The sequence below is a fragment of the Hippocampus comes genome, unplaced genomic scaffold (assembly GCF_001891065.2).
Source record: "Hippocampus comes isolate QL1 unplaced genomic scaffold, H_comes_QL1_v1.1 scaffold237, whole genome shotgun sequence".
NCBI classification, from domain to species: domain Eukaryota; kingdom Metazoa; phylum Chordata; class Actinopteri; order Syngnathiformes; family Syngnathidae; genus Hippocampus; species Hippocampus comes.
The window spans coordinates 25913-49472 of NW_017806159.1; the positions used below are offsets into that span (position 1 = coordinate 25913).

General features: G+C 41.0%; 3 protein-coding genes across 25 annotated transcripts in view; 1 reads left to right on the forward strand and 2 right to left on the reverse strand.

Moving 5' to 3' along the window:
• Positions 1–2074: 2074 nt before the first annotated feature.
• On the reverse strand, positions 2075–3169 carry LOC109531276 (SLAIN motif-containing protein 1-like). The gene has a single exon (XM_019895483.1). The coding sequence runs from the start codon at positions 2912–2914 to the stop codon at positions 2468–2470; it is 447 nt and encodes a 148-aa protein (XP_019751042.1). The 5' UTR covers positions 2915–3169; the 3' UTR covers positions 2075–2467.
• Positions 3170–3500: 331 nt separating this feature from the next.
• On the reverse strand, positions 3501–10957 carry scel (sciellin). Of its 4 annotated transcripts, none has more exons than XM_019895479.1 (19): positions 10830–10957; positions 8995–9079; positions 8803–8865; positions 8145–8204; positions 7866–7898; positions 7737–7772; positions 7554–7592; positions 7395–7463; positions 7253–7309; positions 6175–6237; positions 6020–6070; positions 5869–5940; positions 5712–5786; positions 4807–4875; positions 4605–4730; positions 4447–4518; positions 4249–4357; positions 3925–4027; positions 3501–3845 (listed from the first exon to the last, which is right to left on the reverse strand). In XM_019895479.1, exons 2-19 carry the CDS (start codon positions 9060–9062, stop codon positions 3829–3831), a joined length of 1182 nt encoding a protein of 393 aa, XP_019751038.1. In that variant the 5' UTR covers positions 9063–9079; positions 10830–10957; the 3' UTR covers positions 3501–3828. The 4 variants fall into 4 exon arrangements, with proteins under 4 accessions (XP_019751038.1, XP_019751037.1, XP_019751039.1 ...); XM_019895478.1 differs by having other exon boundaries at positions 6020–6073; XM_019895480.1 differs by lacking the exon at positions 8145–8204 and having other exon boundaries at positions 6020–6073.
• A 3939-nt stretch (positions 10958–14896) lies between these two features.
• The window catches only part of mycbp2 (MYC binding protein 2), a 54826-nt gene continuing 46162 nt past the window's right edge, over positions 14897–23560 (forward strand). For 18 of the 20 annotated variants that reach the window (XM_019895406.1, XM_019895411.1, XM_019895418.1 and 15 more), the window contains exons 1-5: positions 14898–15580; positions 17919–17994; positions 20372–20587; positions 21286–21439; positions 21567–21763. In XM_019895406.1, coding sequence (XP_019750965.1) covers positions 15306–15580; positions 17919–17994; positions 20372–20587; positions 21286–21439; positions 21567–21763 — 918 coding nt within the window. In that variant the 5' untranslated portion in view covers positions 14898–15305. Of the gene's footprint in view, positions 15581–17918; positions 17995–20371; positions 20588–21285; positions 21440–21566; positions 21764–23560 lie in introns of all 20 variants that reach the window. The other 2 variants (XM_019895413.1, XM_019895407.1) reach the window with 1 other exon arrangement.

Below are 23560 nucleotides of genomic sequence, written 5' to 3' on the forward strand. Positions count from 1 at the left end.
CTGGGCCACCTTTTAAATAGCATATAAAAGCGGGGGAGCCTTTAAGGGTTCATCCTCCCCTTTTGGCTCATTCATGTCATCGTACGATTCATTGGCATGATGCGCCAGGCCTAAAATGGATCGAGAAAATAAGACATCATATTATTTTTACAAGGTAAATCTATTGATGTTTTATCCATGCAAATGAAATAGAGCCTTAGAAAAGCTAAAATGCTAATAAAGTGTCTGAAAGTCTTTATTGAGAAATGAGTGTCGATTAAGGGAGAGGTATTTATTGGGAGGAGACCTTAATATGGCCAAACCTTTTTTCTTTTTTGTCATACAAAATAATGAATTTCCTCACCCAGTATAATGGTACAGTGGAATCTTCAATCAAGGGGAACTGATCCGAGGCCTTTGCTTATATGTACACAAAACATTTTATTTGAACATATTTCCTCATGCCGGTGCCGGAGGCATGGGGAATTTATTTGTTAAACTGCATTTCAAAATAAAACCACATTTGCTAATATAGTGGTCTGGGGCATTTTTATTTTTTTACTCACTGTAAAGTGTTTATTGGGCACCACTGCTTCAAATAAAAGCTTATTTAATAAAAATAAATACATTGTAAAAAATATTAATATAGTAGGTGTTTTTATATTCAACAGCAGAGAGTACTGTGTGTTAATTGGGGGATGAATTTATTTATGGAAAACATAATTTTTTAAAAAATAATGTATGTCTTGATATAATGGTAGGTGGCATTTATTTACTCAACTGGAGGGAGTCCTGGCATCTTTTCCGGTTTATTGGATACAGGCCTTCATTTAAGTACATTTTTGTAGCTGCGAAGCAAAATATATGGTGTCTACATTTGACTTATATAATCGCTGGCCTAATTTGGTAAAATTCATCTCTTTTTCACAAATCTCTGCTTATTGAGCAGCCCACAAGTGTGGCTGTTGTTTAATTTTTTTTCCTTACAAATTATTAATACCCTGATCTGACTCTTCACCAATATGCAGAGTTCAATAAGAGTGCATCTCAAATGACGCCAACCCGTCATAATAGCATCTAGGTCACAGTCAGACGCCTCCACGAGGCCATCGCTTGTCTTCTAAATGGAGGACGGCGGCGAGGCAAGCAGCTCAATGTTGCCTCTTGTCATAGCCGCGTCCATTTTCACCATGCTCCACTTTTCACATCATCACATCACACATGAGTAACAGTCGGCGTTGTCATGGCGTACCCCCCCCCCAAAAAAAAGAAAAAAAAAAAAAAAGAAAGAAAAAAACGGCCTGCTTCCAAAATCCATATCATCGCTCTCACGTCTGCAAGTGCATACTGGGAAGGATCTCTTAAATCTTAGGAGGGAAAAAAAGTGCACTCAACGCCCTCTCCACATTACGTAATATCATCACTCATTTTGGGCAGTGAATGTGTTTATTATTCACACTTGAATTCATCGGTGGGACTGCATGTATATGTGCTTCATAGGGGCTGCTGTTTTGGCTCGCAGCAGAGTTCAAATGGGCTAGTTAACTCTTGAATCCATGTGTAAATAGTAGCATCTGTCAAAAAATTTTAGACACATCACATTTCCCCATTTATAAACCCAAGGTCCTTATTTAGTCAATGCTACCAAGTGTCTATGAGGGGTAAGGCATTTATTAAGTAGAATGCCTTTAACTGTACTTTTACATTAACGTACGGTATTTTCTGAAATCGGTGACATCTGTGTTTATGAATTATTATTGAAGAGCATATTAGTGCTAAAGCATTTACTAGTCTGGAGGCCTTCCCTCCCAACCAGGCATCTATTTGGGGTAAGGTATTTATTGGGGGGGGTGTTTTATTATACCTCTTTGTTTAAAAGCATTCATTTATGCAACTGCATACTCGTACATACACTGTACTCGCTGTACAGTGTATTTATTATAGGAGGATCCTCTACAACTGTATTTGAGGTTGTATATATTTTAAACAACTCAAACTACAAATAACGTCACAACATAATATACAAGATTTGGGCTCAAGAATTTACATACCCTGGCAAAATGTGTGAAATTATGATGATTTTTTTAAAAAAAAAAATATGACTGAACAGTACCACCACGTCATTGTTGTCTATAGTGCTACGCTTTGATATTCTGAACTGCATATACGTTTCATTTGTAAATAAAATGAATGTGTTTTGGACATTTTACAAATTCTGCCAGGGTATGTAATCTAAGGAGCACATCTGTATTATAAGAAAAATAACGTATAGTAGGGCGGTGTAAGGTAGTGGTGGTTTGAAGTTCGAAATGTCTCTCAGATGGATGAATAGTTGATTTCTAAAGTGGCCTAATTTGAGCCCTATTGTTTGCATTTGGGAATCTTTCATTTCAACCACTTGGGGAAAAAAACGTTGTTTCTTCATTCTTCATACCAAAAGCATGAAAACACAATGAGACATCGTAACTCATAGTAATTAAAAAGCGTATTACCAGCTATCCGGTTCTGAGACCGTGAGGACGGTGTTAAGGTCCAGTACGTCAACCTCATCCAGAACCGTCGTGGCTCCATCCTCCTCCTCGTTTTCCTCCTCCTCGGCGGAATCGGGCGACGACGAACTGGGCTGAAAATAGGCGAAGGGCTCCCGGGGGCACACGCTCTCACACTTAGCCGGGAAAGGCTCCCTGGCTGGGGCCAAGCAAGCGGGCGGGGAGCCCGTCTGGAGATGGAGGTGGTTGTGGAGGGGATGGTGATGGCGGGAGGCGACGGGACAATTGTTGACCGCATTGGCCCTGCTCCGCAGCTGCTCGTTTTGCTTCTCCAGCTTGCGGACGAGCTCCTGCAGTTTGAGCACCTCCAGCTCGGCGTTGGCCAGCTTATTGTTGCCGTTCACGTCCGCCATCACGGGGGGGCCCAGTAGCACCTCGGCGTCCATTTGCCGCCGCCGAGCACATGGAGAGACGGCCGCGCTCGCGTCAAGTTTTCGATACCGGAACCCTTAAGAGTCCTTGGTTTAATTCGGATGGAGGCGGCCCACCTCCGCGATTTGAACACGCAACACGCACTCTCATACACACGCATTCGCTCGCACTCACACACACATGCGCGGAGGATGCTGATGCTGGCATGACTTACAAGCTGTCCCCTGATTGGTCAGCAGCTTCCTGGACGCCACATGGCCAGGAAGTGTTTCTTTTTTTGGGGGGGGTGAGGGTGGGCGGGGTGCATTTTCGAAGACAATCTTATCGTTTCATAATGTGAGACAAGGGGTCACCAGCGTGGGGTCCACAGGCACCAAGCAATGTTGTCAACTTATTTTTGTCCACTTGTGGTTGCCGTCCTCATGTTCGACACTGTAGCATCTGTGACTCTGAGTGTGGGTGCCTTTCAACTGTGACTTTTTGTTGAATAAAGCTATTGAAAGTCTCTATCAATCCTTGTGGGGGCATTACAATATGTTCGTTGTGTATCTGTTTGTAGTTACGTCGCATTTAGTGTACGAATGACAATGAGACACTAGCTTGATGTCAATACAGTGATTGCTTTTATTGCACACAGGAATAACAACCCCGGCCATCCACATCACAGTATTGTTATCAGATTGCAAACCAAGAGTCCCTTAAAAGCCTTCAGAGAATATTAGAGATAATATATTGAACATATCTATTGCAATTGTCTGCTGTGTTATGTGCTACACAGGTCCGTCCATTCTTTATGATCATCCAAAACCCCAGAATTAATACAAATATTTATGCAACAGAACCCATATGACCCCCCTCACATTAAAAAATAAAATAAAATATTGAATCACTTGCTTTTTTTATTTAGCGTGGAGGTTGAGATGCGAAGTCAGTGGCGCCATTTCTCTGCGGGATGGAATATTGATTTTGTTTGTTGCTTATTTGCCTTTCCCTTGTATTAAAAGCTTTAAGATGTGTTTCTTACCTCTGGTCACGTCAAAGCAGTTCTGGCAATGCACCATGTGGTTGTACACCCACATGCAGTCGCCAGCTTTCAGGTGGCCCAGAGTGCCATTGCACACCTCACACTGCGCACAATGAAATGACATGCATCAGGTTCTCTGTGTGTAATTGAAACCCATCCGTATGAAATTTTAGTTGCTGTATGGAATCAGACTCAATCATTATGTTTGTTTTATTTCCTAAAATAAAATTCTTTCAGCCCTTGCCTCTTGCCTTAAGTAGCCTGTGTTAAAATAGGATGGTTAAAAAGTGGCAACGTATGTCATTTAAAAAAAAAAAAAATCACCTTGAAGCAGAAAGTATGGCAGCTGATCTTCATTTCATCCAGGATCATCTTGGCATCACCATTGAAGGGCTTGTGGCAGTAAGTGCAAAGTTCCCTTTCCAGGGTTGTCCTATGTTTATGACCATTATGTAAGTTCAACTGAAGTCAATTTAAATGGACGAAAAGCATTGAAACCTCAACCTGAAGCGCTTTCCTAACCTGTCAGGACTGGTGTAGACGGTCTTGACGGACGTCGTGGGATTCGAGAGCATCTTGTCAGACAAGCTGGTGCTGCGATAAGACTAACAGTATTATTATAATTGTTCTTCTTTTTAGATCTGTAAGTGAGCATTCGTGTTCATCCCGCATGCATGTACCTCCTGTATGTGGTGGAACTATATTCAGTGGGGCCGCTGATACTGGTGTATTCGTAGGTGGGCTTGGACGAGGTTGAGGTGGAGGAGCTGTAGTAGTAGCTGCCGCTTTTGCTGCTGTAGTCGTCACTGTGGGCACAGAAACACAGCAGATTAGCGAACAAATATAATGTATATGTGTGTGCGTGCGTGTGCGTGTGTGTACCTGGGCAGGTTGTTGCTGACACTGTAGGAGGTGACGCGGGCGCTCGGAATTTCATCAGTGTAAGAGCGGCTGCATGGCAGAGAGGAAAGTATGGTTGAGCCATTTATTGGTGTAAAGAAAGCCAAAGGAGTTTCTATGAGAAGATCAGCACTCACATGAGGAATACCAGTCATACATAAAATTTAAAAAGTGGGCCCAGGTATCGAAAATTTAAGAGAATTTGTGATTCACTTAGATTTTCGATTCAGTGAAGGATTTCACGCAGTGCCAATTTTACTTGGAAGAGCTTCTCAGAAGAAGCAATGCTGCAAATAGTAAAAAGGCCTTGCTCTAACTTGGTACATTAGTAGAAATAGGAATATTTACATTCAGAATTGAATCCAATACAACACAATAAATTAATAAATGTTGTTTTATTGAACATCTCAACTCAACGCAACTGTATTTATAGATGGCGCACCTTAAAACAACCACATGACCTGATCCAAACAATAAATAATAATTTAAATCAATTCCAAACACGAAGCAGGCTGTGTAAATGAAGTGGTGAAAACACACTGCAAACTCGTGACATCGACGTGCCTGACTGTCTCACAGTTCCAGTTCATGGCTGTCTTCGTATTTTTTTTTTTTAACCCTCCCTCAAATTTTACTGATTCCACCATCAATTTATGGAAAAAAGACTGAAAGGATCCATTTATGGTTTGAAGAATCCATAGCGGGAATATCGAGTCAAGAGGATTAGTTGATTTTTTTATAAACCCAGCCCTTTCAGAAATCTTAGATGTAACCCATCATAATAATGGCCAAAGGCTTAAAAGAATTATCAGAGAAATTCATTAATGCAACAACACACAAAAAAAACTAAAACTAAAACAAAAACAAAGCTTGAATTATATGTTTACCTGGTGTAGGATGTGGTTAGCGGTGCGACGCTACTCTCCATCGTCACTATCTCTCTCTTCGTCACGCTCGAGGTGCTGACACAAAGACACAAGAATATTGCCGAGGTGTCGATTATGGGATGGCGGGCTTATCGGTTAACCGCGGATGTCGCCTCACCTGTAAGATGAAGATGACTGAGCGGAGGAGATGCCCTTTGCCAGCAGGGTGTCGTACAGCTCATCTTCAGGCCTGCCGACGGATGACAATGTTCACGTACATGTACAATCCGGTTTCGTTTTCATTTCGCTGAGTAAACACAAGACTTAACCCGTTAATGCTTCTTGTCAAAGTCCTAGTCTCGCTGCTGGAGAGCCTTGTTCTGCTGTAGGGAAAATAATGACGTTTTTACGTCATTTGTCACTACTTCCACCAATAACCCATCGAACCCATTTCTTCAATGTAACTGGCGGATGAATGTCTGACCTGTCTCCAGTTTCATCTTTGATCGCATTGGGGATGAGCGTATCATACAGTTTGTCCTCAGCACTGACGACATACAAAAAAAACAACAAAAAAAAAAAACAACAAAAAACATAACAAAACCCTTGTAATTTGCGGAGAGTTATATACACATGCATATTTATTTACTTATATGCATTACTATTTTTTTATATCACTAGTTTAACCCTTCCATACACCGATAATGATAACATGTAACCTGATCACAATATAAGCCGTTCACCGTAGTAACCATAGTCCTTGAAACGGTTAATATAACCGTATTGAACTATACATTTAACGGCTTTATTTTGCCCGACTAACGGTAATAATTATGAAATACAGATGAATGATTACGAATATTTATTTTTAATCTCATGATATTTTGACTTTATGAAATGGATGTCCAAATTTGGCTTATGTGTCGTCCACAATCATGTGGAGTTGCCATACCAACAAGCTGAAATTATTACATTGGCTGCTTTAAAAAAAATACATTGAGGTTCAAACTCATATTTAATTTAGTCACTTTTCCTATGTTTGATGTCAAATGTGGTGGACTACTATCTCGAACTGTTCATGATTTATCATTCAAAATTGTAGATAATGTGTCATGTTTGTGTGATGAACTTGTGTCAAGAGTTACTGAAGATAAAAAAATGAAACATGAATAGAAAAAGAGTCTGACCAATTTTAGGGGGAAAAAGGCTGAAATAAGACAACAAATATTATAAGACTGTTGAAAATGTTAACTGAAAAAAAAAACACAGCCGTATATGGCCTTCTCCGTGGGGCTATATTTTTGATCCCCAGTTCGGCTTTGAATGTACTGGAAATAGTTTCACTGTGGAACAGGTCATTTGTATTTCCATTTGTTCCTCATAGGAAAAGCAGTTTCCGAAATGTTTTAAATTGGACGTCAACCAAAAACAATTATTTAACCCTTTCATGCACCCTGTAACCTGAGAACATGGTAAACTGTCCACTGTAGTAACCGCAGAAAGGGTTAAAAAATGTTTTTGATGCCGTAAGAACATATATGACTTTTTTTATTGGCTTTTACCCTTTGCTGAAGGACTGCACCCGCTCACTGAATGTCGAAGTCTTGGAGGGACTTTTTCTGCAAATAAAACAAACAACAGAAAAAAACCCATTGTTGTTATCTAACTCATAACAATCCAATGATATGATGGGTCACTCTCTACCTAAGACTCTGGCTGGTGATTGTGGTTTCGGTGATTTTGCCATCCTTGCTCACTGTGGTGGTGGTGGTGCTGAAGGACAGGACACAAAGTTTCACAAAGGATATTTTCTAGTGTTATGTTTGGATGATGTGGATGTACGAATGACTGTTGCTGGTGCACCTTGAATTGGGTTCATCGGTTCTCCTGTAGGAAGGGGAGCTGGAGGAGACACATTAATATCTGTCATTTGCTTTAAGGGGCCGGAGATCGGAATATATGCTGGATATTTGAATATTCGACAACTGCGTCGCTTCTTTTCAAAACAACTTGCTTGATTGAGTGTTTTTTCTCAGGAAAATCTACCTCTGAGTGTAGGAGACTCGGGACTTGGTGTAGGAGCTGCGTATGAAAAGGCAGAAAGGCAGTCATTAAAAGGCCTTGCGGTGCTTTTCGTGAGCATTTAAATTAAAAAAAAAAAAATTGGACACAAACCTGGTTGGCAGCTCATCCTGACTCCCGCTGAATCTACGACAGCAGAAATGACAATTAGTGGTTCATATCACAACTGTATGCTACAATTTCACCTTGTTAGTTGGGATGATTTAATTCAGTGTTATTTAGTTTTTAATAGTCTCAGGGTTGAACCAATGCCAGTTTTTGGCATGTCATGAAATGAAACAAAATCCCCGCAAACGCCTGAAAATGCAAAAAAAAAAAAAAAGAAAGAAAAAGAAAGAAAATAAATGAGAACCTGCAGCACCAGATTTTTACCTCTTGCTGAGAGCCTGTACAGACGTTGACCTGGCAATTTGTTTATTTTCTGCCACAGGGCTGTAAGCAACATGCAAAAAAATAATAAAACGATAACTTTGTAAAAAATTGAATAAAATGAGCTCATAATTTCCAACACAATGGGGGGAAAAAAGAGGGTCTCATACTGGCCTGTACTCCAACGTATGCGTTTTTATTTTGTTTTGTTTTTTTGTGTGGATTTGGAATGATATGCATGACAAACATACCTTGATAATATTATAATTTTGAGTGATCTGATTTTCGTGAAAAAAGTTGATTTGCTGTTCAGTAGTTTTATGCTGTCCTTGATTTGTAATTTTTATGTATGAGAGCCTTTTGCACTGGAAAAAAAAATCACGGTACATGGTTATTTGTTGTGTGTTTCAAATAATAGCATTTTTGTCATCCATCTTGTTAGGAAGTGTGTGGTCCTATGTGTCTCCCAAGTAGCACTGCCGAAAAATTGTGGCCCACTCCGGCATTTAAAAGGGTGACTTTTAAAAATGTAATTTATTTAAATACAGTGGTCAACTTATTTTTTTCACACTTGTGCAACAGTTAGGACTGTTGAAATGCTCATTTTAAAAGTCACCCCAAAAAGTCAAGCCCGGTAAAAAGGGAAAAAAAAACATTCTACCTGTTTAAACTATCGGTGGATCTGTAGTGGGTGAGGACAGATGAGCCAAAGTTTGGATCTCGGCTGTCGAAGAAGAAGAGGACAACAAATGAAAAGCATAATGAAGTCCCACCCAAAATAGTCTGCTTCCTTTCGGATGTGCGTTCCTTTTTCTCTCTCTCCATGTTTGAGTTATGTAATAATTGCACTCACTCAACAGCTTCGTACTCATCCTCGTCTCTTCTGATCCAACTGTCGTCTTTTAGCAGAGAGGAAGACATGGTGCGGACACTCTTGGCTTTGAAAAGATAATAATGCTCACGTTTAAAATGGCCTCCTCAAAATGGTTCCAAGTGAAGAAGTATTATATTTATGACATAATAATATGATGAAGTAGAATTGCACTGTGTCTTCATGTTTTTGTTACCTCATTGACATGCAAGTCAAAATATAGACAAAGGTCTCAGTATGCAAAAACTGCAGTAACAATGATGAAAAAAAAGAAAAAAAATTACACACACACACACACACACACACACACACACACACACACACACATAATAAAGGCAAATAATAAACAACAATCATAGTTACCTTAATATAATAAATTTGAAAAAAATGCACTCATAATAAAATGAATCAAATAACTCTATTTATGATAAGACATTATTATGTGCATAATAGAATAATTCAAACAAATACATTCACGTCTATGCATTCTGACAATAGTCACATACTACGACTACTACTACTACTACTTCGACTACTCCTGCTATTACTACTACTACTACTACTACTACTACTATTACTACTACTACTAATAATAATAATGAACATGCATATGGATGCTCACACATTTGATAGCTCAGGTTGGTATTGTTCATATTTTCAACTGTCCGTGCTGTAAAGAGGAAAACATTTTCAAAAGCGACACAAACACTACCGTTTATGGCCACTAGATGTCACTGTGGGCTGAGCTGCTCAAAGACTCTACAACTGTACTGATCTGTACTATGCCTCGCCTGGTAACACTCGAGATGCTGTGTGTTGAAGACAGGTGCTGCCTCTTTAAAACTGGTTTGTCTGGATCTCAGCCCACACGAACACACCCCCACGTTACATGCAACACACACCCTCGATAAACACAGAGTAATACATAGTAGAACAGATGGGTGACGAGTCATTCCTGACATTTTCTTGACCGCTTTCTGCATTTTTTTAAAGTGAGAATTTTACCTGGCCATTCATTTGCATGCTTGTATCAGGGGTGTGCAACCTATGGTCCGTGGAGTTTAAGCAGTCTCCCCTAAACCCCCCAATCCCAAAAACATTTGACGCCATAACGCATCAAACTTCAATGGTAAGGTAGGACTGTAATTAAAAAGTAATCTAATAATTACTTGTTAGCGACATATTCAATGGGTGAGTACACTGAAAACAAGTTTTTGTTGAACTAATTTTTATTTGGTCAAGTGGTTGCATGAAATAAAATCATCTGGATTCAGGTATAATTTTAAAGTAGATTATACATCTACTGAAAAAAACTGATGAAAACCATACAAAATAAAATTGAGTAAATTCAGCACACCATTTTTTTCAGCGTAGTTTTACTTTATTTTAGTTGTATTATACATTAGGTTATTTTTTTACACATATGTGACAGTTAGAAATGTTAAAATGTTCCCTAAAGGAGGATAGAGATCTTTTTTATTTCTTCATGAATTTAGTCAACACCCGGTTGACGAAAAACCTTCCTGCCCTTGTTTAAAGCGTCTCATTGACTCCTGTGAATTGACAGCCACCTTAATAACTCTATCCCTCTATGCTATGTGTGGGCTAATGAACAATACGAGCAAATAAATCTGGCATGGATTTCATTACTCAATATTTGTTCTAAATTACTGCATTAAAATCACGCAAAGAAGTCAAACTAGCTCGACGCAGCTTAGTTTTGTTTCACTCATCAACTGAGGGTTGACATAAAACAGTAACTCAATATTTGATACTTTTGGAGGTCATAGTTAATCGAAGTAAAGGAAAGTGCGTACCTCTGTGGAAAGTCGTGAGTTCCAAGCAGGGCGGAACCGAATTGCAGCTCAAAATCCTGCCTTAACACCTGTATACTACACTGCAGTGTGCAATTACACCCTTGTCAAAGCGGTTTTTAACCCAAGGGGAGGGGAGTGCAAGGTCACCGTGGGGCAGGCGGGGCCTCACTAAAGGAGAAGAGTGAGTCTGCTGTCGGCTGGTAGTCGGAATTGAGCAAGTTTATCAGCCGCCGAGCCCGCTGAGACGCGGCTGGAATTAAGGTGGAGCCCATGGAAGGACCTGCAAGTCAACTTAGGCGTCAGACAGGCACCCAGTGGGTGTGGGAGTGCATGTCAACACGTCACTAAAAATGTGTAAAATGTAGATCGATCTTTTCAAATCAGCTTGTTTTCTAGTCAGCTTTACCCCGCATTGGATGACTGTTCCTTTAATAAATCACAGGGGGACTTTGCACTTTTACAACAGTTGCGCCTCACAAGTCAAGTCCAACGTCAATGGGTACACTACAGGCCAGAATATTAGGTACACGTGTTATCTAAATCAGTGATTCCCAACAACTGTGACGCAGCAAATTAATGTATCATCAGAAGAGATCATCAGGAGTGGGAAATTCTACACGATGGCAGAATTTTTTGTAATGTAGAACATATTCCGTGGCTCAGTAAAGGTTAGAAAACACTGATCTAAAGCCATGCCAAAAAAATAGATTATTTATGTTGGATTTTAATCATAAATGGACATCTAAAGAATCTTCACAAACAAGATTTACTGTGGTACAAGATTGGATTTGTGAATCAAATGAAATAAAAATAAAAATATATATTAGAGTAACTGGATAATAGTGGGATACATCTTGATGGCAAAACAACTACAGTATCCCCGTCAGTCACAATTACATAATCACAGGATTACCGGGCACTGGAGCAAACTGCAGTCTAAACTTTAGCTGAAACGTGGAAAAAACAAACAAACTGATGAATCTGTTGTGCCTCCCAAAAACTGGAAAAGGTTTCCTTATGTTTTAAAATTATGTTTTACCAAGGGAACACCCTCAACATGTTACTGCACAAGTTTGTAATCTAAAGTGTCTTTTTTCTGCTACGGGACTGTCACTACTTGAATGATTAAAAGTATGAACGGCTCATAGCATAGAAGGGTGTGACAACACGATGCTGATAGGCAAGCCTCGGTTGCAATGACAGGAATGCAGACTACCCAGCAATGAGCTTGCTATTGTGTTTTGTTATGCTAGGTCAAGCCATTGAAATAGTTATCAGAGAGGAAATAATGAAGCATGTACATGTTTGGCAACAAAAAAAAAAATTCCAACTCATGGTCAGGGTTGCTTTTCTCATTGTGATCATAGCAGGACTGTACTTTTGACAACTGAGAAAACAATTATCGGTCAAAATATTTGCGATTCTGATGAGTAAATGTCCTATATAGATCTTAGCAAAGAGTAAAACATGTTACCTTATAAATTAAAGGTAATGTTAAAAAACCCAACAACACTATTCAGTTTCTTTTGTTAGCACGTGTAAATGGCAAATGGAGCCAGGTGTGATGAAAAAAATCTCACCTACATTGCCACATTGGGTAGGGCCGGCTTTATGTAGAAGCTCTTTGAACGATATGATATTTCTAATGCGGAAACAAATATTATCAACGTATCTATTAAATTGTTAAGATACAGTTTTACAAAGAATTAACAAAAAAATAGTCAAGCACAGTGTTTCCTAAAATGTCAAATTCTAGTTATTTAAGCCTCCTTGTCCCCTGAACATAAGTTCTGGTTGATTTATTTCTGATGGCTAAAATCTAGGTATAAAAAGGTGAACTCAAATTTGAACTTTCTGATTCTTGTTCAAATTACCAAAGTGAGGAGAGCTCAGTGAAATTGACAGAATCCGCATGAATACACTTCATGATGCCGGCTGTTCTTCTCGTTTTTATGATGTGGTCTAATAAATTTATTCAGAACTGTCTTGTGCATTCAGCTCATCAAAACACAGAGCATTCTCTGGCCACCCGGAATGCACAAATGATGTACACTAGGCGGTGCTCGTGCAGCATAACATAAATGGCTGTGCAACACTGTATAATACAAACAAACAAAAACAAAACAAAACAGAAAAAAACAAGCAATTAAGTTGGTGCTGCAAAAGCGTTAGAATTTGGTGTTCAAAAGACATTTTCTGGAAAGGTATGCCTCAAAGGTTGAACGAATCTTGCAGTTCAAACCATCACCATCTGTAAAGTCAGTAAATCTCGTCAGAAAGAATTCACCTCAGTGAGCATTTGATCATGGCTGAACACCTTAAGAGGGGTTTTATATTTCTTTGATTTTTTTTTTTTTTTTTTTTTGGTGATGTCACCCGGAGAAAACATTGCTGTGACAAAGGGCAGGATGTGGTTATGCAGAACAATACGAACAACACAATAAATGTTCCTAATCCTGATACATTTGTAAAACACAACACATACTAATACCTAACCAGCTAATGAAACTCCACAAGGTGACAGCATTGCTCTGAAAAACCCTTTCAGTTCCCTTTCTGTTACACATCTGTTAAGCGGCTTTAAGGGTGAGTAGTTTTATTTCATGTCATTTTTTTCAGTTTTTATTTTACACTTTCTAATTTCTTTTGAAATGTGCGAGGCGGTTCTATCCATCCATTTTCTATATTGCTTGTCCTCAACGTTGAATGCCCTTGACCTTCGATCCCTTAGGGGGCACTGCATCAAAAATCGATATCAATGTGGAAAGGATATCACCACACAGGCTCAGGATCACTTCAGAAAAACAATGTCAGCAAACACAATTTGGCGCTACATTTGTAAGTGCAACTTAAAACTCAACTACGCATTTACCAACACCCAGAAAAGCCGCTGGCGAAGATGGACTGATGCAAAGTGCAAACGTGTTCTGTGATCTGACGAGTCCACATTTCAAATTGTTTTGGGAAATTGTGGACCTTGTGCCTTCTGAGCCAACGCGGAAAAGAACCATCTGCACTGTTATGGACGCAAAGTTCAAAAGAAACCATCTGTGATGATGTGGAGCTGTGTTAGTGCCAAAGGCATGGGTAACTTAGGCATCTGTGAAGGCACCATTCATGCTGAAAGGTACATACAGGTTTTGGAGAAACATATGCTGGCATTCAAGCAATGTCTTTTTCATGGACGCGCATGCATATTTCTGCAAGACAATGTCAAACCACATTTTGCATGTGTTATAACAGCATGGCTTCATAGTCAATGAGTGTGGACACTAGACTTGCCTGCCTGCAGTCCAGACGTGTCTCCCATCGAAACTGTTCTGCGCATTATGAAGCGTGAAATACGATATCGGAGACTGTGGACTGTTGAACAGATTAACAGATTAAATTACAAAAATGGGAAAGAATTCCACCGACAAAGCTTCAACAATAAGTGTCCTTACCTCCCAAACGTTTATTGAATGCTGTAAAAAGAAAAGTGATGTAACAAAGTGGTTAACATGACCCTGTTCCAGTTTTTTTCGAATGTTTTGACGCAATGCTATTCTAAACGAATGATTATTCTTTCAAAACACATTTATCAGTTTGAACATTAAATATGTTGTCTTTGTCGTGTATTCAATTAAATATAGGTTGAACATAATTTGAAAATCATTGTATTCTGTTTTTATTTATGTTTAACGCCAACCTCCAAACTTCATTGGAATTGAATTTCTATTTGAGAATGACATTTTTGTTTTTATTCCATTAACTGAAAACATATGTGACTCAAAAATTGTCATAAATACCAAAATGTCTTGTCGTTTTGGGGGGTTTCTTATGCTTTCCAGAGTGGACAGAGCAGACAGACAATAACATCGTTTGAAATTACAATGCCAATCATAGGGGAAAATCTCGGAGTCTTTCCTCTATATGTTCCAAAGGAATTATTATTATCCGCAAGCATACTACATAGTATAAATGCCACTGGATGATGATAATGTTCCTGGAGGCTAATAATAATCACAATAATGAACGTGTTCCGGCGGCGTGCGGGCGAAGCGACGCAGCACACGGTGCAGGGAAGGGGAGGGGAGGGATGATGGAGCTAAGATGGCAGACCGTCTGAGGGTGCAGCCGCTCGGGGGTCAACGCATTTCCGAGGGACAAATGGCAACGAATCCCCAACATAACGAATACTCCTGATATTTTGGACATTTTATCGGGAATGTTCTTGTAGCTCGAGGAAGAGACGCACGGGGGGAGGAGGAGGAGGAGGAGGAGGAGGGGAGAGAGGAGGAGGACCTCGGTTGCTGAATTAGCCCTGATAACAAGCGCCGATCCCGGATAAAATTTGTGCCATTTTCCGCAACGTTAAAAGGGGCACGTTATAGGTGCGCGGTGGATTTAACAATATCCAGATTGTACCCGATGGCCGGACGTGATTTAGCGGCTTTCTGTTTTGCGTGATTCATTTATGCATTGTGCTCCTAAACGATGATGTGTGCCGCTGCGGCAGCGGCCGCCGCCTGTGGAGGGATTCTGCCCTCTTCGTCACCGTCGATGGGGCTGGGAGTCCGGGTCATTTACGGACTAGGAGCCGATCTCTCCACCATTGGGCCGGGTATGGGTCCCTGTCCGACACCCGGAGCCCAGTCTGACTGTCGGACTCGGTACCAGCTTTTACTCTCAGGGAGAGCCCTGGCGGAAAGATACCGGAGGATTTATACGACTGCCATCAACGATAAAGAGCAAGGACTAAATCCAGGAAGGTGAGTGGGGCTATTTGGCTGTTCATGGCAGAGGCTGGCTTGTCATTCGCGGGGCTAGCTTGGAGCTAACTATAGCCCAACGTCATATCCCCGGCTGGACACGGCGACCGTAAACGAAATGTCATTCATGTCTCGCGAGCTAGTCTAGTTTTCATGGTTCACGCAGTTGTAGCATTAGCTCCCCCAAATAAATAAATAAATCCAGGAGGTGCGCTGTTTTGAGGAGTGGTGGGGGCACTCCTGGTGGGGTCAGCTTGCGAAGGTAGCATTTGGTCCAGGGACTTCCTTAGCCTGTCGGAGATCTGTGTAGCTCCCGTTAGCTCCGTCCAGCATGCGCAAGCAGGGGTTGATTGGCAAATGTGGTTTTCAAACTACACAGCATAACACTTGTCATCTAAATAACTTAGTCGTGGTCATTAATGTCTGTTTAGGCCCAACGGCGTCACTATTTCGATTGCTAGCTAGTTAGCTTGCCAGCTAGCTGGACGTCAACTAAAAACATGGGAGCGTTAGACCTTAGTAGTATTTTTTTAGATGGTACACGTTGATGACAGTGACACGATAACGTGTCTGCATGTTTTTTGTTTTTTTATGCGTGGAGGAGGAGGTGGGTGATCTTAAGTGGCAGTTTTTTTGCCCTAAGCGTGTAATAGAGTTACGTCATTTATTGTCAGTCAGGTTGGAGAGGAGCTGGGTCATTGCTGCATCATCCCTCACTCTCTCTTATTGTGTTGTTGTCAGCAGCCCACAACGTCAGTTTACAATGAGGAGACTTTTCTTCAGTAAAATGAAACGCTCTTACAGTTTCAAGAACGATTGTACAGAGTGGTGCACTTGTTCAGTACCTGTACCGGTAACTTTATATTTTTTACAGGTACAAATAATTTCAAGCCGACAACAAAAAATAAGGAGGGTAGAAAAATAGCTTTAAACAAACAAGCAAGGGAGGATACAAAGTAAAATGTATTGTGTACCTAATTTTGTCCCACCCACTATTTAGATTCACCTTTTGATTGAAGGAGATACAAAATACTGTTGTCCTCCCCTCTAAATTGCTGTGCTGGAGGGAAGAATGTGTTAAAATGTTGTTACACATGATACCGAGATGCCTCTTTGTCAGTCATGGTCTCAAGTTCACATTTTCATTGACCAAGGCAGAAGCAACCTATCAAATCAGACTTGGAAGGGCGGCAGCGTGTGACTCAATCAGAAAGTGAAGTCGTTATTTGTTTCACAACCACCACTACTTTCATTTTATTGAGATCATGGATATCTAGTTGAATACAATTCTGTGGTTGCCTCTGGGGAAACTGATTCATAAATTAATCGATATTTGTGAACCCCCCGCCCCCATGGAAGCTTATTTTTAATGTTGCATGCCATCGAACAAATAGCATAGCAGGCATCAAGTTGCGTAAAATGACAGTGCCTCTGCCGCTTGCAATCAATTGCTACACTACAATCAATTTCCCTCAGATTGTTTTTTTACAATGTTATGTGAGTAATGGATACATATGCCGCCCCCCCCCACCCATGCTAGAATTATGCTGTGCACTTAACATTAAGAACATTAAATTATTTAAAATTGTTATCTTTTTTCCAGTGTATCTACATCTACTTTCTCCTTCTGATATAATGTCAACAAAATATCGAATACTATTCTCTTTGATTCTAGTGTGTGAACCCATTTTAAATTTGGACTCTGACACCTTCCAAAAATAGAGCACCAAAGTAATGCAACGTCTTTGAGTCTTTGTCAAAATGTGGAAGATGCCGTGAGGCGCGAACAGTGCAAATGACAATTACAGATGTTTTGGGTTGAGTTATGTCTTTTTAATTTGCAAAAAACATCTTTTTCGTCAGCTACCGTGTGTTTCCAAGGCAGAGAGTTTTCTGTGAATGTTAAATTTTGCTGCCATGAAAGCACAAACCATTATACTCATCGGTACTACAAAACATAAACATACCTGTGTGCTGTCTTGTAAAGAACATTGTAATATTAATAGCATACAGTAAATAAAGCCATTTAACAAGTGTTGATTACACTCAGTCTTCTGTAAATATACCATGTCAGGGGCCATTTCAGCTTTGTAAATTATTCCATGGGCCACATTAAATGTTTGAAAAAATACATTGTCATATCATTCTGTATTTGTGGGTTAAATTTTTTGGGGGGGTCTTCTTTCTTTCTTTCATCCATCTGAGGTGTTACTTGTTTTTAGAATTGCATGGCAGGTCGGATCAAATACTCTCACGGGCTGTATAGGTTCCACCCGCTGTAGGTTTCCCATCACTGCTTGATGGATATTCCCTGTGACGGCCGATTTCTTTCTTTCAGAGGGAAGAAAGCCTTGAACAAGAAGAAGCTGAAAAGGCGACAAAAGGTCAAGTCCAAAGTCAAATCGAGGACAAAGGTAAGAGATGCATGACAATGTTACATCATTATGTCATGCTTATGTAAGCGCATCCCGCAAAATTCACATAATCAAGTGGAGTCTTTCTGATAAAAATCATGTTTGGCGCCAGACTCCATCTCATCCTCAAAAGCGGCGAGGAGAGTGCCAAGAAGCACAATACGAAATGCACCATAGGGGGGTGGGGGGGTTCTTCGGTGGCTGATCCGTGTTAGTGACGGCCTGTTGCCAAGCGACCTGATGTGTTCCGCATCGCTACGGCAACAGTTGCCTGGTTCCAACTCCTCCATCCAAAGGGGAGACCCTGTCTGTTCTTGAGGAGGATGTGGGGCAGTTTGCTGCCTCACTTTGCAGACTGAACATTTGATTTTGTTTGCTCTGTTTGCTTTTCCCTCAAGGTCAGTCTCGCTGACCGCTTGTTTGCTCACATTTTGAAACTATATTTCCTCCTTGGGAATTAGTGCAAATAGGAGTTGTCTGTTTTAGGGCCCAGCTGCCCTAAAGCTGAAGTTGTTGATGTGTTGGCAGAGCGGTTTTTAATTTGTGTTGTGTCCATGCGCCACATTAACACAGTGTAGTGTGTGATGGGCTGCATCCACTCGTGACAATGCTTTTATCTTCTTGAACACTTGCTTTTTTTCCACACTCACGCAAGGAGAAGACGCCGACTTGCCTTTTCAATCTCCTACCTCCGATACTTGTCGTCAACAAAAGCCATACTTGCCATTGGACCAGCCATATATGCAACAGGGTGTTAAATTGCTCACTTGAATGACAAAAGGCCACCCTCTCAAACAGGCTAATTTAAGCAAGTCAAGAAATACTAGATTTTATTTTTTTATTTTTTTTAATCCATGGAAAATTTTTGAGAAAGCATGTTACTGACACCTGGGATCCGCTTCAAATTGTGCAAAATAAATCCACAGTATGTTTTTGACACAGCGACATGGCATCCCACTTTTGTGACGTCAGCCGGATGCTGGTGCCTTTCACACAGCAGGACAACATGCGGGGAATAAGCAGTTTTACACAAGGCTGTTTGAAAGGGGCTAAAGAATGGAGTTAGAATGGAGACGGGCATGCAGGCATCAAAGTGTGGCTCGTGTACAGGCAGTCATGTTGGATTTGTGATCAACCTCGGCTTGCCAGAGAACTCTCGCTGCCATTGTCACGGCAGTTCTACCCAACCATTTTTTCAGCCACCTTACTCATGCACACATTGACCTGTAATCAGAATAAAACATCTGGAAGCCAGATGAAGTTGGGGCTCTGATGTTTTGTTTGTTAGCATAAAGCACACTCCCAGACTTGGCATTATCGAGTTTGTCGATAAATGGATATTTTTGTGGGATCCTATCCTCTGTTATTTGTTGAAAAAGTCTGTAGTTTTTTTTGCTCAGGCTAGAGCCATGCCTAATATATAAGTAATGTTTTGGAGCCATTGTATGGCATCTTTGGGCCAGAGAGCTATGTTGAAGTTAGTTGAGGAGGGGCGCGGGGGCAAAATGACAATGGAAAATGTGGTTGCAATGGCCCCCTCAACCTGAGTGAGTACAATGCACCATGAGTTTTGAAAAATGAGTTCTGGAGAAACTGTGCTTTTTTTTGGCCTTGGGGAATGATATTGGGACATCCCTATTTTTAATATGATTTTATTTTTACAGTGCATAACAGTTAAAAATATTACAGACAAGAATCTTACTTCAAAGTTGCTTACTGCTAATGAAGGCTTTATGATCTGCCAGTTTAATTCTGCAATGGACTATTTCTGTTTCCTTGGTGTGCTCATTGATATCACGGGGTTTGCATTACATGCCTTCCAAAGCCTTGTCCTCTTAATGAACACAAAGTGCTACAGGCAGGAGAGCAGCAGACGCCCTGCTAGATGGATTTGCTCCATCTATCCTCCCTGTTGCTTTGAGCTGAGTATGAATGACCTCGTCCCAACTCCCCTCTCCTGCCCCCCGCCCCTTCCCAAACAGATGACATCACCTCCTGTCACGGGTATGCCCAAAGGGCAATGAGAGGCAGTGGCAATCGATCACTGAGGTTCCTCCTCCCTCGGGGTTGTGGCTAAAAATGCTTCAATGGAGAAAGCCAACCATTTAGTGCGCTCATCCTGATGATTATTTGATGGCGCTTTTTTTACGACCCACTGCTTCATATTTCTAGCCTCTGAATCAATAGGAGTAGCATTTTTTGGGAGAGTGAGTGTGAATTACTCCCCACACTCCGCAAACAGATCGTATCTCGTACAAACTCAAATTATTGGTGACATCAATTCATCGCCCAGTCCTAGTGAGAGTGTTACTGCCACAACTGCCAACTCGCAGGAATTATTCCTGACTCTTCCCCTTTGTCACTTTGGCTCCCACAGACGGAGAGTTTCGATGGCGCTCTCTGCGTGCCCGACATCAAGTTGCACAGCAACCCGTCCGCATTCAACGTCTACTGCAACGTGCGCCACTGCGTGCTGGAGTGGCAGCAGAGGGAGGCCTCGTTGGCGCTGGCCTCCAGGAGCTCGGTGCAGAGTGGCGACTCAGACAGTGAGGAGGAGGAGGAGTACCGTGAGCCAGCTATCAAGCTGCCAAAGGTAAGGATGCTCGTTTATCATTATGCAGTGAGATCCCGATAGGCCTTTACCTTTTTTTTTCTTTCATTGAATTATATTGTATGATGTGATATCACCTTTCCAGACTGTTCTAATCCCTATCAGGAGGATTAACAACCTTGCCTGGCCCACATTTCCCTTTGAATGATTTTAATTTCCATTCACAAGAAGCTCCCAGTCTAACATGGGCGGGGGTGGAGATACTGTTAAAAAAAATGATGGTGTCATCAGTTACTGGTTATGGCCCGCTAAATCTTACGCCTGCACACACTTGCAATGTTCATGTTGTGTATCTCATCACACAGCCATGAATTTGTTTCCTGCCTGATTTTTATAGTCTATCACAAGATGACTGTGGTTAGTCCTCAAGTTCAATTGTATTTGGTCGCTTACAAGCACTGAGAAAGAGCAAGCATGCATTTCACTGGATCTAAAAGAGCGTTCTTTGTTCATTTCTGTAATTTTGCAAGTGGGAGCGTTATACAAACTCGTAATGGTGATTGCCAAAGTACACTGTGACTAGAGGATGGATATTCCTTTTATAGGATGATGATCTAGGGGATTAAAATAAACCCTCTTTTTAAGTACTCCAATATAGCATTTAAGTTTCGTTAATTCAAAATTTAAGAATGCACATATAACTGGTTTAGCTTCCAGCTCTGCTTCTTCTGTGTCCGTAGATCATCGGCATCGGCCTGTGTGGGGTCTTTGAGCTGATAAAGGAGACGCGCTTCTCGCACCCCTCGCTCTGCCTGCGTAGTCTGCAGGCCTTGCTGGACATGCTGCAGGGGCAACAGCCCGAGGGATTCCAGACTGAGCCTCCCGATGTGCTGGGTGAGGAGTGCGCACACGAATCGTTCTCGTTGATGTTGGAGAAATAACGAGCATGCAAATTCAGTGAATGCATGAATACATTTTCTGCTCCTGAATGTCTAACAATTGAATACATGTTATCCTTCAGAGTCCCTTTACCAGCTGTTGCTGGAGACCACAGTCCGAAGCACGGGCCCCAACGACCCGACGGGACAGGCCATCACTGCCCTGTCCTGCGCCTGCCTCTTCAGCCTGGTGGTCTCCTGGGGAGACACAGGCAAGATTCTGCAGGCCGTCTCCGCCATTCTCACCAACAATGGCAGTCACGCTTGCCAGACGATACAGGTGACTGATTAAAAACTGCGGGTGTGGAGGTGGGGGGGCACACTTTTTTTGTGTGTGTGTGTGTCTGTTTTTACTGAGGAAAAATAGCACTCTATAATATTACATAATTATACAATTTATTCATCATGAGCAAATTCTGCAGTCCAATTCATTGTACTGTTCCTCCCGGTGTGCCTGGCTGAACCAACGGAAGGCAGTATAATAAGAACATGACGACACAAATGAATAAGTCCTCGTACTAATACTTCTCCAAGTGACTCTGAGATGATTCAGTCATTTTTCATGCAAGATAAAAAAATATTCCTGTGAATATTTTTCTATGCGCATGTATTGCACCACAGTTTGTGTTCAAATCTCGGTTTCTTCTTAAGGCTGGAGTATTGATGGTAACTATTAGCATCTCTGTGGGCGTTTTGCATTATTTGCCAGCATTTAGCTAACCGGATTTTAGTAAGGCAAACAATTTAAATTATATTGTCAATAAATCAACGGGGAAATGGCTTGAAGCCTCTTTTTTTGATAAAGTGTTACAAACTTCTTGCTTATTGTAAAGTGAGATGAACTGAGTTCACTGCCAGACAGAACTCATTTCTAAAAAAAATTAGTCAGCTGAAGGATGGCTCGTATCTCAGTATTTCCAAGTCGAGTCACTCATATCGCAAGGCACTACTGTATTTTAGAAATGTGCATTTGGTTAACCAGCAGCAGTGAGCACGTGTAGGTTTATATTATCGAGAAAATATCACAGTGCACCTCCTTATTGCATTTATTTTAAGCAATGCGGACAGCCCAAATTGAGTTTGGCAAAATGTCAGCCGACTTGCAGTCCCCTCACTAATTAATTTACCCTTCCTGATGACTTCTTCTGTTCTGCAAAGTCACCGGTCCTCTCTTTCGTCTAACTGCAACCTTTGCTTTGCACCGTATTGCCTTCAAGAGTAGCTGTCCCACTCCTTGGATCCATCCCACATTCTAAAAACGTGCATGTTAGGTACATTGAAGACTGTAAATGTGTCATAGGTGTGAAATTGAATGGCTGCTATTCAATATGTGCCCCACAATTGATTAGGGACCAGTCCAGATTGTAACCTTGGTCCTTGACCAAAGTCAGCTTGGACTGGCCAACCAGCGTTTGAGAAAATGGTTGAGTGGGTAGGTTCCTAATGACTTCTTCCATCTGCAGTTGAAGAAATAAACACCCCCAGCCACTCACCGCAGTATTCACACTCACTGGCTTTAACATTAGGTACACCTGAATTTACCCAAATCTGATTCAGTGTAAGTGTAAAAAAAATAATAATAATAAAATCTGCCTATTTAAAGATGCCTAGAATGGGACAAAGTAGAGCACAGACTCGATTTTAAGATTCACACTGTATTTGTAATTTAGTCACATAGCTAATTAAGTAGCCGAAACAACTGATTCAATGAAAATGCCTTTGATGCAGTAGTTCATAATAACAAAATTAGTTCATATAGTCTGATGGTTTCAATCAAAATGGAGTATTATTTGTATAATTAATGAGACATTTTTTTTGTTTGTTTTTTTCTGTTTCATTGGATCTAATTTGATTGTGTAGGTTTACCTAATTAAGTGTCAGCTTGCGTCCTGCATGCTGCAAGCTGTATTTTTCCCTCTGGGTTCTTGAATTTAAAGCCTTGACGAGACTGTGTCATCACAGAAGCAGGCTGGCGGGAAGTGTGTTCTTCTGCACACTGCACGTTTGTCTGTGTGTATGTGTGTGTGTGTGTGTGTGTGTGTGTGGGGGGGGGGGGGGGGGGGGTAAACTGGCGGGG